Source organism: Moschus berezovskii, chromosome 14 (assembly GCF_049115385.1).
Source record: "Moschus berezovskii isolate FMDL1 chromosome 14, NW_MosBer_1.0, whole genome shotgun sequence".
Classification (NCBI taxonomy): Eukaryota; Metazoa; Chordata; class Mammalia; order Artiodactyla; family Moschidae; genus Moschus; species Moschus berezovskii.
The window spans coordinates 63,269,205-63,287,843 of NC_142473.1; the positions used below are offsets into that span (position 1 = coordinate 63,269,205).

Consider the following 18,639-nt stretch of genomic DNA (forward strand, 5'->3'; position numbering starts at 1 on the left):
AAGTTAATGATCTGATTCAGTCTGACTCCAGAACTTACTGAGATACTTCTACCATACCAGGCTGCTTCAACAGGGAGAACCTTAAAACACCACAAGATGCATGGAACTAAAACTGAGGGATATTAAATAACTTGTCAATACCACAGGGTTAATAAGTTTCATAAGCCCATTACACAATAGGTATCAGAACTAATATTTAAATGTTAAGTCTTATGATGCAGTTTCCCCTCTCTACTCTCTCACTGTTGTTTTAAGAAGAAATAAACCATCTCCACAATGATTTATATACACTTGTATATACACCTTTCTATATTGTGTGCTCCTGTTCATTTGTATGTTCCTATATCCAGTACCTGGTAGATAATCCTTATTCAGGAAGTATTTGTTGAGTACTGAATCTGCTGACCTATAGCTATGAAGAGATGGCAAACATTAAAAATAACTAAAGCATTTTAATTTAAAAAAAAGTCAGACAAACTAGGCGGATTTATGGGCCATGACAAGGTTAAAATGGTGACGAATTTGAGATCTGAAATGGCACTAAATAGAAGCTTGAGAGGTTACAGTGTGGTGGTTAAGAACATGACTCTTGAGCCAGACTGGACTGAGTTTACACTCTAATTCCACCATTTACTAGCTATTTGCCTTGGGTCACTGGCTTCATTCTCTGCTCCTGTTTCTTTGTCTGTAAAGTGTGTGTTATAATGCACCTAGCTCATAGGGGTATCATAAGAATGAAATGATTTAATAAGTATAAAGCAGTTAGCCCAGGGTCTAGTACGTGGAAAGGATTCCACAAATGTTTGCTCTTACCATTGTCCAAATAGGAACTATAATTTTATCCACCCATTTAGCTCCCTCCAAATTCCTTGCTTGAGAGTTGCCTAATGAAGTGATTAAAGCAGCCAAGGGCCCTACTCTTCGCCTACAGACCAATAAAATTTAACGACTGGAAAACAAGTAGCACACTGGGATTTCATGGGTTGAGACTGATACTAATGTTAGCTTGGATCTTCCGTAATCAAACCATCACCACCACCATGACCACCCCCCCCCAAAAAAAAAACACAAAAAGTTGTATTTTACTCTTCTTACCTTATTATGGAAGTTATCACCTGGGTATGCCCCCCAAATGCACACACAAAATGAATGATTAAGGTATAGGATGAAGTGAACCCTGAAAGGAACTTTAAGTATACGGGTGCTATTCTTGGCATCTTCTTAAGAAATGTTTGTTTTCTTCCCTTTTTTACATTGTTCTGCTTGTGAGTCTGCTCCATATGAACAGAGTTCTCTGCATATTCCTCTGCTAGCTCACTGTACTCTCAGATTTCACCACAGGGCTTCTGATAATGGACTGATGATGGCCTAAGTATGAAGCATAGGTGACTTAATATTAAGTTGCCTTTGTTGCTGATCCTGACTTGATGCCTCAGTTTTAGTGACTGAGCCAGTTCTAATAAATTGCATTGCTAACTATTCTTTCAAGCCTGAATCTCTTTCCGTATCCGTGTCTAAGATCTCAGTTCCTTCACTGGTAAATTATTTGTTCTTCTAGGAAAAATCTAGATCCACTTTTATAATGTGTGGGGTAATCGATCCTTGGCTTCCCAGGTGGTTCAGTGGTAAGATTTCCCAGGCAAGAATAATGGACTGGGATGTCATGGAAATGACAACCCACTCCATTATTCTTGCCTGGGAAATCCCATGGACAGAGGAGCCTGGCAGGCTATAGTCTATGGGGTCACAAAAGAGTTGGGCACAACTTAGCTACTAAGCAACAACACAACAAATCTATCCTTAACGCCTATCATTAGACCATGCAATTAGAGGAATGATGGAGTTCCATGTTCAATTCTAAATCAAATACAGAATGTGTAGTAGCTACTCTTAAATCACCAGCCTCAGTATGTATCAGAGTCCTTTATAATAAGACAGATCCAGAGTTGTAATCTAAGTACAGATGACTTGCCAGAGTCAAGATTGCTGATATTTATCATAATCAAAGCCTCAAAAATGGCTTCCAGCAACCAGGGTATTATTGACATACAATTGGTAAGTGCCTTTATTTTCTTGGGGTTGGGTTGTAGAGTCATTCTTATGTAACATGTGCTTTGAGTTACAAGCAACATTGTATTTACATCCTAGGGTCCTAAAGTAATGACAAATGATGACAATGATTTAAACAAATTCTGTATTTGTAGTTATGGCTAAATGTACTGGTTTTGCTCTGCTTTTGTGAATATTGTGATCCTCTCTGGCCAGTTCACATTTTTTTGTTACTTGTAATATAACGCTCGTGAAATACATATGCAGAAATACTAAGAACTCAAAATTTGAATAGAAGAAGAGGGAGGAAGAAGGGAAGGAAGAGAGAGGACCTGAGGGAGGGAGGGAGGGAGAAGGGAAAGAGAAAAGGACTGTCCTTTAGTCTACTTTGCCAACAAAGGTCCAAATAGTCAAAGCTATGGTTTTTCCAGTGGTCATGTTTCAATGTGAGAGTTGGACCGTAAGGAAGGCTGAGCACTGAAAAATTGATGCTTTTGAGCTGTGGTGTTGGAGAAGACTCTTGAGAGTCCCTTGGACAGCAGGGAGATCAAACCAGTCAATCCTAAAGGAAATCAATCCTGAATATTCATTGGAAGAACTGATCCTGAAGCTGAAGATCCAATAGTTTGGCCACCTGATGCAAAGAACTGACTCATTTGAAAAGACCCTGATGCTGAGAAAGATTGAAGGCAGGAGGAAAAGGGGACGACAGAGGATGAGATGGTTGGATGGCTTCACTGACTCAACGGACACGAGTTTGAACATGCTCTGGGAGATGGTGAAGGACAGGGAAGACTGACATGCTGCAGTCCATGGGGTTGCAGAGTTAAACATGACTGAGCGACCAAACAATAGGGCTCTAAAGCCTAAGGAATTAAGACTTGGCAGTAGTGATTTGTTTGAGGCTCTTGCTGCAGTGTAAAGATGATTCCTATAGTTCAGGATAATACCTTGATCCTAAAGGTTGTAGAAAATATGTAGGTTAGAAATTGTACTAGATCTACAAAAATTACAAAACAAAAACACACAGTACAATATGGAGGAAACAGTAGTCAGGTTTTAGATAGTATAAGTCAACAGTGTGAAACAAATTCTAAAATCATTTTGATCTTGAGCTGTGTTAATATCATAACTAGAACAAAAGAGGCAAGAATTTATTTCATGCTGATCATTGTGGAGTTCAGATTGAGGGACATGGTCAACTGGGACACATTTAGAAAAGAGCAGCTAGCATGGTAAAAGACTTTTTGTATGGAAAATAGCAGAAGACACGAGGTGTATGATGTGGAGAAATGAACACCTGAGGAGCTTGATAGCTATGATGGTTATGATGTTTTCATTGCAAGTAAAAGAAAAAGAAATCAAACTGGTTTTAAATAACAAAAGTAATTTATGGGCTAACTCGAAAGTTCAGAGTCAGGTTGGATTTTAGGTGAGATCAGTCTAGTGGCCTGTTTAATCTTTCTCTCTGCTTTGTAGAGTTTTGGCCAAATTGGCTTCCCCCCTCTCTGTATCTTGAGTCAAGATATCTGCAGTCAATGATCAGGGCTATGTGCTTTTTCATATCAAGTGAGAGTCTGAAAAAAACATTTTTCTTCCCATAGCTCATTGGAAGAAAAGAATTTTCTTCCCTCAAATCCTTGGGAAATATCTCTTGTACCCTACTGGCCAGGGTTGTGACACATGCCAATCTTAGAAAAAATTATAGGGGCCATAGGGTCATGTGTGCCAATTAGCTTATCAGGAGAAAGAGACCAGTTGGAGATACACACATACACATCTCACACACACACACACGCACATATGTCTCAAGGAATTGACTGGCATTATGGGGAAACGATAGGCTAGGCCAGCAGAATAGAAACTCTGATGGGAGATAATACTATAGTCTTGTGACTAAACTTCTTTTTCCTCTGGAAACCTCAATTTTTGCTCTCAGGGGTTTTCATCTGATTGGATGATGCATACCTACATTACAGAAAGTAATATCCTTTATTCTGTCCATGGGATTTCCCAGGTAAGAATACTGGAGTGGGTTGCCATGCCCTTCTCCAGGGGATCTTTCAGACCCAAGGATTGAACCCACATCTGCTTCTCCTGCATTGCAGGCAGATTCTTTACCACTGAGCCACCAAGGAAGCCCATCCGTTACTTAGATGGAACTGATTTTAATGGTAGCCACATCTGAAAAAGCCTTCACAGCGATACCTCAATCAGTGTTTCATTAAATAATCAGGTACTTTTGCCTAGCCAGGTTGACATATAAACCAGCATCAATATGATCAGTCTCTCCCAAAATACATGGGACCTCAAAAAAAATTTTGAGGTCCTGTTGGAACAGAGAGTCTTGCCTAGTGGCTCAGACCGTAAAGTATCTATCTGCCTGCAATGCAGGAGACCCAGGTTCGATCCCTGGGTTGGGAAGATTCCTTGAAGAAGAGAATGGCAACCACTCCAGGATTCTTGCCTGGAGAATTACATGGACAGGAGTCTGGAGGGCTACAGTCCATGGGGTCGCCAAGAGTCAGACATGACTGAGAGACTCACACTTTCGCTTTCTGTAACAGGGAGACTGTCAAGAGGTAGCCAACAAATATCACTTACAATAGCTAACAATAGATGTGTAAGAGGCTGCCACGGTTTTTAATTGTTTTCCATGGGCTGATACCGGGACAAAAGTTATAGAAATAGTGAGGCAGCAGCCGTCAACTTAACTAAAAAACAACTGACCAAAACAAAACTAAAAACAGTAGTGAGTTTTTATTCCTGGGAATGTTCAAACACAGGCTAAGTGACTGTGATGTAAACCATAAAGTTTAAGCCAAGAATATACCCAGATGTATTCTTGACATCTGGGGCAAACTGGAAGAACTCTGAATAGCGTAACCCCAAGTTCTCTACCCCACTGTGCTTCCACTGAGAAGGCTCCTAACCAAACAACACTCCTTTTCAAAGGGATCAGGCATAAGGGATAAGTAGGTTTCGGTTCCCTTCCAGCCCATGGGATTATTCACACAAGCCAACACATTCATTTGTGGGCCTGTGGCACCCCACTCTCTTGATACTATAAAATCTGCTTCCCAAAGCCTCTGTCAGTCCACTCTGTTCCAGAATGCAGCACCTATGTAGCCATGCAGGGCATTTGGTGTCCTCCTCCCCTGAGATGTGAATGGATGTGATTAATAAACTGTCAATCTCATCTGTCCACTGTTGAGTGCCGAGTGCTGGCTTGACCATTTTCATAATCTTAGAATGGAAATCCCTTCCTCACCAATGGGATGAATGAAAAATGATTAAGAGTCTCCTCCCTACTCTGCCCCCCAGCAGTGATGGTGGAAAGGGAAAAGATTGAAACATCAGTTAAATAATTGGAATAAGTGCTTTGTGAGTTGCCGTCCAATCCCAAGATTCTACTATTTCTGTTTTTGATGCTAGTATTAGCATTAATTTTATATTTTCCAAATACAGACCTAGCAGTTTGTCTCTCTTCTCTTAGCACCCATTGGGTTGTTTTGCAAATTATTTATACATCTCTTCCTGTCAACTCAAAGCTCAGAAAGCCATGCTTTATTAATCTTTGTGTACCTCAGAATAGCATAATGCCTGACACATAGCAGATATTCAATGAATATTTGGTGAGTGAATCTGAAAATCATTTTCTCCATTGGAATTTGAGAAAAAAATTGCCAATGAGCTGTGAAATTCTCCTTAAACAACATCACATATAAGTAAATCTAATAAATATGAATTCCCAACACTGTTGAAATCCACACTTACTCCACACACCTGTAGAAGGAAGAATGAGGTCTTGGGAATGTTGACCATTTTTTTCCCTTCTCTCTCCCCTTCCAAAATGTGTGCCAGTTGCCCTTGGGCTTCTGAAGACCCCTGAAGGCAGCATCTCAGTTTGTGTAGAAAGGAGAATTAATATAACTGTAAGGTGATCCTAGATCCTTGCCTGTCTGTTGATTCTGAATGTTCCATTCACTTCAAAATCCCTGCTGAGAGCTAAAACATTATTTATGCAAGAAGGCATTTATTTTAGCCATAGTTTCATGCTTCAAGTGTGCAGCTGCATAGCTCCTCTATCCCGAATTATGTGAAGAATATGGAGAAAGTTAAAATGGTTGGCTTGAAGATGTTTGACCTGTCTTTTTTCTCTTTTATTACATACTATATTTAAATTTATTTACTAGGATAAATTTATTTTTTCCAGCTTTATTGAGATAGTAATTAAACAGTGGTACATAACACAGTGTATAGTGACATTTAACACTTTACAAGTTTAGAGTGTCCAGCGCAATGATTTGACTTACATTTATTATGAAATGATTTCCGCATTGTTTAGTTAATACCCATCATCTCATATAAATATGAGAGAAAAAGAGTTTTTTTTTTTTTGCTTGTGATGAGAATTCTTAGGACTTATTCTACTAACAACTTTCATAAATACTACACATAAATAGTATTTCATAAATACTACACATAAATAAGTATTAACTATCATAATCTTGTTGTACATTACATTCCTAGTACTTATTTTTCCATAAGTTTGTACCTTTTGACCACCTTCATTCAGTTCCCGTCTCCTCACCCACCACCTCTGGAAGCCACAGGTCTGCTCTCTGTTCTTTACGAGCATAGTTCCCGTTCACCCTCCCTCCCCCTCTCTCTCTCAAGATTTCACATATAAATGAGATCATACGGTGTTTGTCTTTCTCTGACTTTGCATAATGCTGCGATCCGTTATGTTGTCACAAATGGCAAGATTTTCTTCTTTTTTATGGCTGAATAGTATTCAGTTCAGTTCAGTGGCTCATTCGTGTCCGACTCTTTGCAACCCCATGAATCACAGCACGCCAGGCCTCCCTGTCCATCACCAACTCCCGGAGTTCACTCAAACTCATGTCCATCGAGTCGGTGATGCCATCCAGCCATCTCATTCTCTGTCGTCCCCTTCTCCTCCCGCCCCCAATCCTTCCCAGCATCAGAGTCTTTTCCAGTGAGTCAACTCGTCGCATGAGGTGGCCAAAGTATTGGAGTTTCAGCTTTAGCATCAGTCCTTCCAATGAACACCTAGGATTGATCTCCTTTAGTGTTATATGTATACAAATATATGTAGATATATAAATACATACATATACATCTCAAGTTCTCTATCCATTCTCCCTTTGATGGACACTTAGGTTATTTTAATGTCTTGACTATTGTAAATAATACTGTGATGAATATGAGGGTGTGCTGATATCAGTTCAACATAGTGTTTTTATTTCTTTTGGATATATTCCCAGAAGTGGAATTGCTAGATAATATGTAGTTCTATTTTTAATCTTTTGAGGAACCTCCATACTGTTTTCCATGGTTCCTGTACCAGTTTCCACTCCCACAAACACTGCACAAGGGTTTATTCCTTTGATGGAATGACATTTGTTTCCCAGCCCATAGATTTAAGAACTTTTTTTTTTTTTTAGAAAAAAATAAAAGGACTGGTCTGACAAGGGAATTTTTCTAATTCATGAAAATATAATAGAATAATCTATAACTTCACACAGGTGTAAATAAATTATGTTCATTAGCAGGAATAAAATTATGTTAACCCACCTCTGATGTTGAAACCAAAGATACAGTTTCCTTATCCAAATGTCTTTATATAGTGCAAAGCATGTGACTGGCAGTTAGTAAATATATATTGGTTTAATAAGCTAATAATAGAATGTGCACCCTTTCATTGATCCTGGGCCTTAAGAAAGACTAATATAACAGAAGTGATTTTTCCATTTCCTGGTCTTATTCCCAGTAAACAGATCCGAGCCATCCTAGGCCAGTTCAGCCAGGCAGAAGCCTTACTAATGAAAGCTGGAGTACAGCCAGGGACTTTGGATGGAGTTCTTTTGGATCTTGGGTGTTCCTCCATGCAACTTGATACCCCTGAAAGAGGTTTTTCCCTTCGGAAGGATGGCCCCTTGGACATGAGAATGGATGGTGACAGGTGGGTATTGATAAAGCATTTTTCTCCTCACAGCAAAAAATCAATTTCTAAAAAAACATTCTGAAGTTAATTTCCTTTTAAGACTGTAGAATTCCCATTACACGCCCACACCTAACACCATCCATACATAATAAATCAGTTTTGTTTGCTACTCATTATAGACTTTAGTCTTTCACTAGATTTGGGATTCTAAAAGAAAAATCATTGCTGTCTTTACACAAAATAGTGAAGAGGATAACTTTTGTATTGATTTTCTTTTTTACAGATACAATATGATCTTTTAGGCTTCTAATATTGATAAACCTGATACAGAAACAATGGTTGCATTTTGGTGCAAACCCAACTATGCCTTTTGTGAAAAGTAAAAGGGACTATACTTAATCCATAGTCTTTTGAATACTGCATAAAAGGCAAGATTCCAGAGGTCAACGATTGTGTGTTTTGTCCTGTTTCTTGTATAGTCACAAAGATTCAACCTTCTCCAGAGAATCTAAAATGTATGGTACTGAATCAGACATAGTGCTATGTGTGAGACAGCTTCCCATTTCTTCTTCATTCCTCACCACCTTGGAATTACATTTGTTTTCCGTCATTTAAATAGGTGAAGTGAAAGTCACACAGTCGTGTCCGACTCTTTGTGACCCCATGGACTGTCCATGGAATTCTCTAGGCCAGAATACTGGAGTAGGTAGCCTTTCCCTTCTCCAGGGGATCTTCCCAACCCAGGGATTGAACTCAGGTCTCCTGCATTGCAGACAGATTCTCTACCAGCTAAGCCACAAGGGAAGCCTTACTAAATAACCACAAAGAGGGTCACATTCTATGAAAGTATAGGATAACTTCTTTTAAATCTAAATAATTTTAAAAGCTTAGATTAGCATTTGTCTCTGTGCCCACCTCTGGCCCAGGAACTGAATAGCCTGTATCTACAAAACAAGGCTTAAGCATTTTTTTTTTCTCATTTTATGCAGCCCCTCCACCAAATTATATATCATGGTCCATATATTTGGGAAGCTTACTTTATAAAAAGAACACTAGACTTTCTCATATCTAAATTTGTAAACTATTCAGTTACTAATCTTCAGTCCTAGACCTGCACAGACATTTGTACTGAAACAAATAGATTTTTCAACATTTCTTCCAGTCTGTCAGAAGGATCTATATATGAGAAGTTTAATGTCCAATTTAAGTCAAAAATGTAATATTGAGTTGACTTTGACTTTTCCCCCCACAGACTTCTTCACCTCCTGAAAATTATTCACACATAGATTACATAGACTGTTGCCCATGTTTTTCTATGACCTGCTAACTTAGAGTGTGACCCATACTTGTTGGAACCTTTTTGTTCTGCACCTTATACCTTCTTTTGCACAAATTGGCATTCATGGAATGAAGAATGTGATCATAAAAGAAAATAATAAAAATCCTTTAAAGACCAGTGACTAATAGTAAAGGTCAAATATCGTCTCATGTTTGGAGATTGAGGTTGTTGGGCAGAGGTAATAAAATGTCAAGTAAATTTCTGTTGTTCCTGTGTCTTGCTAAGAATGCCTTCTGAAATACAGTGAACAAAGCTTTGATTTAGTAGTAGTAAATCCCCATACTGTTAATGTAAAATCATCATCCAACTGTAGTCTGTGAATTGAGAGTTCTGAGGTTCTCCCCTAAGAACATGAAAATAAGCCCTTGAGAATTAAACTCTAATCATTATGTAATAGATAAGAGTAGTATTGAGCAAATATATCTTGAAAAGCAGGATGGCTTCCAGATAGATACCATAGACTAATCAGATATATTAACAGATCTGAAGGAATTACATGGCATTCAGAAACGAGAAATTGGTTCACATGACTTCATAGAAAAAGGAGTTAGAGATGAAAATATGTTTAATGCTAATCTAAGTGGTATGGGAAGAGAATTCCAAGCCAATAAATCTGGCCAGTCAAATCCTGAAAGCAAAACTGCTATTTCCCTCTGCTGAAGATGGATACAAGAGGCTTTCCTAACCTGTTGCTGTTTAACACTGGAATGTTATAGCATAGTTTATTCTATACTCTCCCAAGTTCAGCAAAAGCTTTCAGATTATAATAAGTTCTTATGTAGAAGAAAGAAGTTCCTAGCTACAAGGACTTGTGGGTTTAGCTCTGCTGTCAGTTGCGTTCTTCACTAGAAGGTAATGAATAGATTGCTGCTTACATTAATATTTTCTTTCTCTCCTAAGTGTAGTAATTTATAAGCAGGTGATCTCTGGAGGAATGACAAGATCTCATATCTTTCAATTTGAAGGGAAAGATTTTGTATCTTAGCTTCTCTACTATTTGAATGCCTATTCTCAGCAGTAAAGGATCCACCTGCAATGCAGAAGATGCAGGTTTTGAGAGGCTTACAGGCAGGATGGCTCAGTTCGGTTCAGTTCAGTCGCTCAGTCGTGTCCGACTCTTTGCAACCCCATATGAATCACAGCACGCCAGGCCTCCCTGTCCATCACCAACTCCCGGAGTTCACTCAAACTCATGTCCACAGAGTCGGTGATGCCATCCAGCCATCTTATTCTCTGGCGTCCCCTTCTCCTCCCATCCCCAATCCCTCCCAGCATCAGAGTCTTTTCCAGTGAGTCAACTCATCGCATGAGGTGGCCAAAGTATTGGAGTTTCAGCTTTAGCATCAGTCCTTCCAATGAACACCCAGGATTGATCTCCTTTAGAATGGAATGGCTGGATCTCCTTGCAGTCCAAGGGGCTCTCAAGAGTCTTCTCCAACACCACAGTTCAAAAGCATCAATTCTTCGGCACTCAGCTTTCTTCACAGTCCAGCTCTTACATCCATACATCACCACTGGAAAAACCATAGCCTTGACTAGACGGACCTTGGTTAGCAAAGTAATGCCTCTGCTTTTTAATATATTATCAAGGTTGGTCATAACTTTCCTTCCAAGGAGTAAGCGTCTTTTAATTTCATGGCTGCAATCAGCATCCGCAGTGATTTTGGAGCCCCAAAAAATAAAATCTGACACTGTTTCCACTGTTTCCCCATCTGGGTCCCCAAGTGGAGGAAATAGAGTGCAAGTGTCATAGACTGCACATTTTCTTTCTCTCTCTCTTAAGCAACAGGAGGAAACAAACTACAAGTGTCAGACATTTTTCCCCCTTCTCTGTACAAAATTAAAAGGTTTCTTTCAAAATTCTGGGTTGCCACTACCTGGTTCTACCTGAACTTAACTTTTCTCAAACCTTGAGGTAACCAGTGCATTTTTCTTATGGAAATATTTTTCTTAAGCTATGTTAATGAACTCTGTATTTGCTTGGAAACCTGCCTTTCTTCAAGATTCATGTCAGCTGTTTTATGGCCCAGGATGACTCACCTTGTGCCAGTGTCATCTCAAAATGCATGTTGTGGGTGAGGGGCCTGGTGCCACTCTCAGTTTTGAGGCATTTCCTTTCTCTAATTAGCAGCTTGCTGGTGATGGACAGGGAGGCCTGGAGTGCTGTGATTCATGGGGTTGTGGAGAGTTGGACACGACTGAGCGACTGAACTGAACTGAATAGGTATATCACTTCTTGCTATAAACTAGGAAGGGGGCACTCTTTCTGCCCCCTTTTGATGTGTATGTCAGAAACTTTCTCTGTGTCTTATATACTTTAATAAAACTTTATTACACAAAAGCTCTGAGCAGTCAAGCTTATTCACTGGCCCCTGATTGAATTCCTCTCCTCTAGAGGCCAAGAATCCCAGCATCACTCACGGCTCACAGCAACAATCTTTCAGTTTGATCCTTCGTTGGCAAGATCCCCTGGGGAAAATGGCAACCCTCTCCACTATTCTTGCTAGGAAATTCCATGGACAGAGAAGGCTGGTGGGCTTTTCCATGGGGTTGCAAAAGAGTTGGACACAGTGACTACACAATACAACAACATCTGAAACCTCCTAGCAGCCTGTCAGTTTTCCAGAATATTGTCCCTTTTGCCCCATTTGCCCTATGGAAATTTCTACACCGCTATTCAGTGTTAACATGACAGTAAAATAAAATCATACCTATTATCCACTGAACTATATTTCAGCAAAGTGCTCTTTTAATTTTCTTACTCAAAAATAGAAGGTTAAGAAAAAAAATTAAACTGCTAGGTACATCCATACTAATTGTAGAATTCTCCTGGTAGAACTGGACATATATTCTGTGGTAGAACTGGATATACCCTGTGAGTCTAAATTTATCATCACTAAGAAGGTTCATTCTGACGCTTGGTGATTTGGGCAGTTGAATTAACAGCTAGGTAAAAATCTAACAAGAATTTTTCGGTTGGGCCAAGAATGACGTTTGGAAAATCTAGGAATAGAAAATCTCTAAAGGACAGTGACATTCATTGTGTTTCTCTGCCAGGCACTATGCTGTCTATTTTATAAGTGCATGAACCCCTAGTTCTCGCAACAATTCTGTGGGATAAGCATTATTACTTTCATTTTACAGGTTGGAATTTAGGCTCCAATAGGTTCAAATACATAATATGAGTAGCACAGTTGTGTTTCTAGTCAAGGTTGATCTGACTCTACAGACTAAATCTTTATCCTTAAAGCCATTATTGAAGGAGCAAAGCATGTTGGATGGAAAGAGGCCACCTTATGGGATGTGCATTGATCTGGGGGTACCATGGCAGCCAGAAAAAAAGAATAGGATCTGGAAAATAAGGTTACACACATGCATGCGCAGAGGAGAGAGAGATACGGCAGCCGTGGCAATATAGGGGACAAGCCAAGGACCACAATAAAGTTTTTTTCCTAGAGGCACTAGACGTGCTAGCAAGGCTTAGTGTTGTTGTTTGTTTTTTGCAGTGTCATATTTATGGATTCAGATGTTTGTTGACAACCCCACTCTGATTGACAGTCAGGTCTTAAAGCTACCATATCTTCATTACTTAAAGTCATTACAGTATGGTACCAACAAGCAATCCAACACAATAACTACAGGAGCAAGAACTGTACTATTAGCAAAGCTATCTTTCTAATAATTAAATCTCAGCTCACACTTATCATTCCTTGACCCATTTCCCTAAAGTAAAATATATTGGAATGACCTGACAAACTGAATATTATTTCCTGTTACTATAATTTATTCTGTTTGACCAGAGGTCAAATTGCTTCATCTCCTCCACCTGAAATTACCATCTAGGCCTGTTTAGTGCAATTTAACTATAAGGTTTTACCCCATGGTGACTTTTGTCCTGAGTGTGTATGCCAGTATTGTTAACATTTTGAAGTAATATATGTTATTACTGTTAAGGTCGTTCTAGCTTTTGTGAGGGAAACTGACCAGCAGCATCTTCTTATTTAGACTTTCTGAATTTAATTTGTACCCTCTTATAAGTAGTGGGTTACTTTACATCCTTAGATTTAGTTAAGTTCCTGAAATATAGACTCATTTAATATCAGTCAGTAAGCCTTGTATCTTCTATACTGAAAAAAAAAATTCAAGCAGTAATTTAAATTTGAACCAACTAAATCTAAAATATTTTCCATTATTTTAGTTTAGGAGAAATCTTCATAAGCAATAATAACTTCTTTCTGAACCAAAGGCTAATAAAGTATTTTAACTTTCTGCTGCCCTGGACCTTACTGAATGTCACACACAGTCCCACTTCCATAATCGTGGGTGTTTGAAATGAAAAATCTGTTTCATTTGTGTAAGATTTCAGTCTGTGACTTTAAACATTTCAGAAGCCCTCTTAGACTATGTGTGTATGCCTGACTTGATCTCAGTTCTGTGAAGTTTTACCTCTTATCAATGACAACTTAGGTGAGTGAACTAACTGACCCTGCTTGTGCGTAGGTACCCTGATATGCCCACTGCAGCTGATGTTGTGAACGCATTAGATCAACAGGCACTTGCATCCATCCTGAGAGCATACGGAGAAGAGAAACACGCGAGGAAAATCGCTTCAGCAATCGTTCAGGCACGCGGCCTCTACCCCATCACCAGAACCCAGCAGCTTGCCAGCATTGTTGCAGGTACCCTCATTAATTCTAAACAGTGTCTGAGAGAAGAAAAAATATATATACATATATGTGTGTACATCTGTGTGTATGTATAAATCCCAAGTCCCAGAGGGATTTATTTGTACTTGAAATCATGCAGGGTAGAATCTTGCCTATCATTCTCTTATGCTAGCTTTCTTTGGTTTTGCAAGCCTCTCTCCCACAAGCAATTTTTTAAAAATATACTGTAGTTTGCTGATTAGTTTAATAATAGAATTTTTTGTTTTTTGCATAAGGTGATTTATCATCTGTGCCCACCAAGGTGAAATGTGGAATGACAGGAGCAGAAGAATTTCTCGATCCATCACAGTAGTTGATAAGCATCCTGTATAAGATCTGACATTACCTCTCTTAGTTTCACATTTCTGCATTTTAATATTTTGGGCAAAAGGAGAATTGCATTGCCCAACTGCTAAAATAAAATCCAGTGACTCATACATCTATTCTAAACAACCAGCTAACAAAGAGTATGTGATGTATAGGTTATTCCACTTTGTGAATGCTAACTAAATCAGCCTGAGGGGCTTATTGAAACATTTCATCTTTTCTGCTCTTCGCCACTATAAACCTCTTGAACTTAAGTCTAGCTAGGAGGCGCTTTATTATAGCCTTTCTGTTTGAAGCCAAAGTTGTTTCACAGCTGTGTTCCATGATGAAAGTTTTCTAAGGCAAAAATACAACTCCTGCAGTTATTTAACAGAATTCCAGTGGTAAATTCTTCATCTTGTTGGACCATCTAAAATCCTACATCATTTTCATTTACCACCAGTAATAAGATTTTTTTCAAAAGTTTTGGGTAAGTTACTTTAAGTGGCTAAAGAAGGAGAAAAAAAGAATACTTGTGTAGCTTGTAAAAAGAACCTAGTTTTAGTTGCCTCTATCTTAATATTATCCATAGTTTAAGGAATAAAAAAATATAAATTCACTATGATCAAGATTTAGAGATCCTATAGCCATTGCTCTATAACATAAGTTAATAAGACTATGTTCTACTTAGCTGCTAATCATAAAATACGAAGAGTGGACCAAGTCTTTAATTTTTTGCTATATACATCAAGGCCCTTCCCTCTTATCATTGAAATTCCTGTAGCAAGAGTAAAACCTTGTGGGTTGTGTGGATATAAAATATTCCATGAGTTTCTCCCCCAACGCATTTATACCAGCAGATTGACATCACATTCACCCTGTGTTCTGTCCCTTCCCTTCTTCCTACTCCATATCCACTAACACATCTATCTCAACCTTATCCTTTCTGTCATTAACTAGCTGTGTTCTCTGTCTTCCATTTTGGAATGAAGAGCAGTGAGAAGTCACATTATTTTTTATTAATAAGAAAATCCAAAACCATCGGTGCAGAAAAATGAAGACTCAGGGTTAGAGGGCATCCTAGAGATCATCCAGTCAAAGAACCTCATCTGATAATTGAAGAAACCAAGTCAAGGGATGGTGAGCAGTATCCTCAGTGGTACAACTTAATCAGTGACAACATCAGATCTAGAATTTGAAAGGTCATGTGTTTGAGGCATCATTGAGAATATGCCTTTAAGGGATTAAACTAGCTTTTCTGTCTCATGACTCTAATCTATGAACTTGGGAAAATAACAGTATGGTATTCGATAGATATTATATGAAGTTGTAGAATAGGAACAATTTAAGTGTTTTCAGAAAAATCATGTTGTGAAAAGCATATTTTGGCTATGACAAATGATATAAACATGAGAATTTTCATGTGTGTGTAGGTAAATCCCCATTTTAGTAAATGCCATTGAAAACTTGAGTTCTTTATAATCCATTTTATGGCTCAAATCAGCCCATATAATACAACTTTATTGATGATGATATAATTCTTTGGAGAAGGGAAAAACAGAAAAAATTGTTTTCCATTTTGTGCTTATTTATTCAAAAAATATTTGGGGAGAGGCTGCTATATTCCAGGCATTTTACTAAATACTAAAGGTAGAATGAGAAGCAAATCAGATAGCCTCTATGTTCATGAAACTAACAGGCTAATAAGTGATAGAATAAAAACATGGTATTAGAAACTTGTACTTACAGTTGTAACACTCTTATTTATTGTAATCTGAAGTTATGATTGTGTGGCTCATAGAAAAAGTTGATTCAAGTGGAGAATTATAGAACATATATATGTTTGTGTGTGTGTTACATAAACCATACCTTACATAACCATACCTGTGGCATATATTCTATAAGCTCTAATTTTGTTTTTATTAAAATGAAATAAGAATTTAAAGATACTGCCAAAGCAATCTGAATGAGCATATTTTCTTGATTTTTCATTATTTTTGTCTTAATAATTACCTCACCCACATCTAATTTGATTGCATTGGTACATGACTTACCTTTATAAGAGAAAAGTTTCCAAAGTCTCCAACTTAGTATTCATGGAAACAGCAGCTGTGTTTCCTTTTGTATGCATATTTCACCCATTCATGTGATATTTCATTAAATTATGTATTGACAATAGTAAGTGCCCTGGGCTGTAAGAAAACAGTGCTATGGTTCTTTTGGTGGGAGCAGGACTGTATGGAACACTGGAGAGTAGAATGCAATTTGTTTAGTAGAGAAAGGGATTAATCTGTGAAGTCCTTTAAACAGAAGTCTCTTCAGAGATCTGCTTCATAAAGGAAATACAGGAAGCACTGGAGAGCCCAAGAAGTTTCCTGTATTAGTTTCATAGTGCTGCTGTAACAAAGCACCACACACTGCATGGCTTAAAACAACAGAAAGTTATTCTTTCACGGTTCTGGAAGGCAGAAGTCCAAAACCAAAGTATCAGCAGGGCTCTGGGGAAGAATGTTTCCTTGACTATTCCTAGTTTCTGGGAGTTGCCAACAGCCCTTGGTGATCCTTGACTTGCAGATGCATCACTAAGTCTACAGGCCCCACCATCATCACATGGTGTTCTCGTGCATCTGTCTTTGTGTCCAAATTTCCTTTATTATAAGGACATCAGTCATGTTTGATACACGGCCTACCCTAATCCAGTACACACTCATCTTAACTTGATTGTCTCTGCAAAGCTCTTATTTCCAAATAAAGTCACATTCACAGGGTTCTGTTGGACATGAACTCTGGAGGACACTGTTCAACCTAGTACAGTTCCTAAGCAATATATTTAACAAACCTGTATTTTATCAGGCTATAATATGCAGGATTATATTTGAATGTCTTTTCTGGTTTTTCATAAATTCATGCTAAATATGTTCAATATCATCAAGCACTTTGGGAAATATGCCAGTGTTCCTGACACATAGTAAAACCCATATATGGACGAGAATTTAAATTGCTTCCTTTGCTTTCAAAAAACTAATAATCTATCACAACAAGAAAGACCACCACTCTTCTAATCACAATATTCTTAATGGAATTATATAATAATTCAAGTGATTAAGCTGTGTTTATAAAACCTAAAGCCTAGTGCCATTGGTAGTACAAATCACTACAGTTCAAGTATTTTCCCAATCATGGGAGTTTCAGAAGACAGATTTGGGGCTTTCAGTTGGAATAGAATACTTACAACTACCATGAATTACTTTGTAAATTACCAAGTCAGTAATTTGTAAGATAATTCCAATACCAACCTGAAGGACTTCACTGATTATACACACTATTTAAAACTTGTAGCCAGGAATTTTCATATAAATAACACATATACAGTTGTTCTCTCCACTAAAGTTCCCTACACCTACCCTTTCCTGTGGCTAATGTCAGCTCTTCCTTTTGAGCTTAGTTGAAATGTCACTTCCTTTAGGAGTTTTTTTCCAGTCCTACACAAATTCGTTGAGATTCTCTCCTTTTTGCTCCCATAGCACTTCATTAGCTTGTCATAGCATTTGTGCTGTTCTTGTCTCTTGCTTACTATTTATCTTTTCCCCTGGACTTATACTGTTTAATATAGTTGCCACTAGCCACATATATCTGTAGAGCTCTTGAAATGATGTTGCTCTAATTTGAGAAGTGTCATATATGCAAAACACACAAATTTGGGGGCTTAGTTTGAATAAAGAATGTAACATATCTCAAAAAATTTTATGTGCATTATATGTTGAAATGGAAACAATGAATCTCCCATACCAAAACGGTCTAACATTAATACTAAAGTCCTCAGGTAAATTAGAAAATACACATTGCCCTCCCTTATAATTTTGGGATATTCTGAAAAAAAAATAATACTCATACAATATTTTTATTAATTAAGAATCTTTAAAGATGAGAAATGGTACATATAAAATTACTCAAGCTCTTCAGGAAAAAGATTTATGCATTTAATTTTGACAAAATGGCCATGGCCTAGATTTTGCAGAATTAATGTATATTCGATTTGTGTAGGCTTAAAAATGGTTTTTGCTCTGGATATCTCTGAATAAAAAAAAAAGTCTTATTATTTTCCTCAATAAACTACTCATATTTCATGTAGTTATTCTTTATTCCATTTCTCTTTCAATTCTCTGGATACATCAAAGGGGAAAAAAATGACCATTTAATCTTAACTATTAAATTTAGTTTAATGTAAAGATGTTAGTTCAAGTCCTGGTTCTACAACTTGCTTTCTG

The 18,639-nt window shown here is 37.9% G+C and overlaps 1 protein-coding gene across 4 annotated transcripts in view; it reads left to right on the plus strand.

The window, feature by feature from the left end:
- The window catches only part of METTL15 (methyltransferase 15, mitochondrial 12S rRNA N4-cytidine), a 221,251-nt gene that overhangs the window by 167,580 nt on the left and 35,032 nt on the right, over nucleotides 1-18,639 (plus strand). For 3 of the 4 annotated variants that reach the window (XM_055423756.2, XM_055423755.2, XM_055423757.2), the window contains 2 exons: nucleotides 7,847-8,038; nucleotides 13,860-14,038. In XM_055423756.2, coding sequence (XP_055279731.2) covers nucleotides 7,847-8,038; nucleotides 13,860-14,038 — 371 coding nt within the window. The remainder of the gene's footprint in view (nucleotides 1-7,846; nucleotides 8,039-13,859; nucleotides 14,039-18,639) is intronic. The other variant, XM_088843203.1, reaches the window with a different exon arrangement.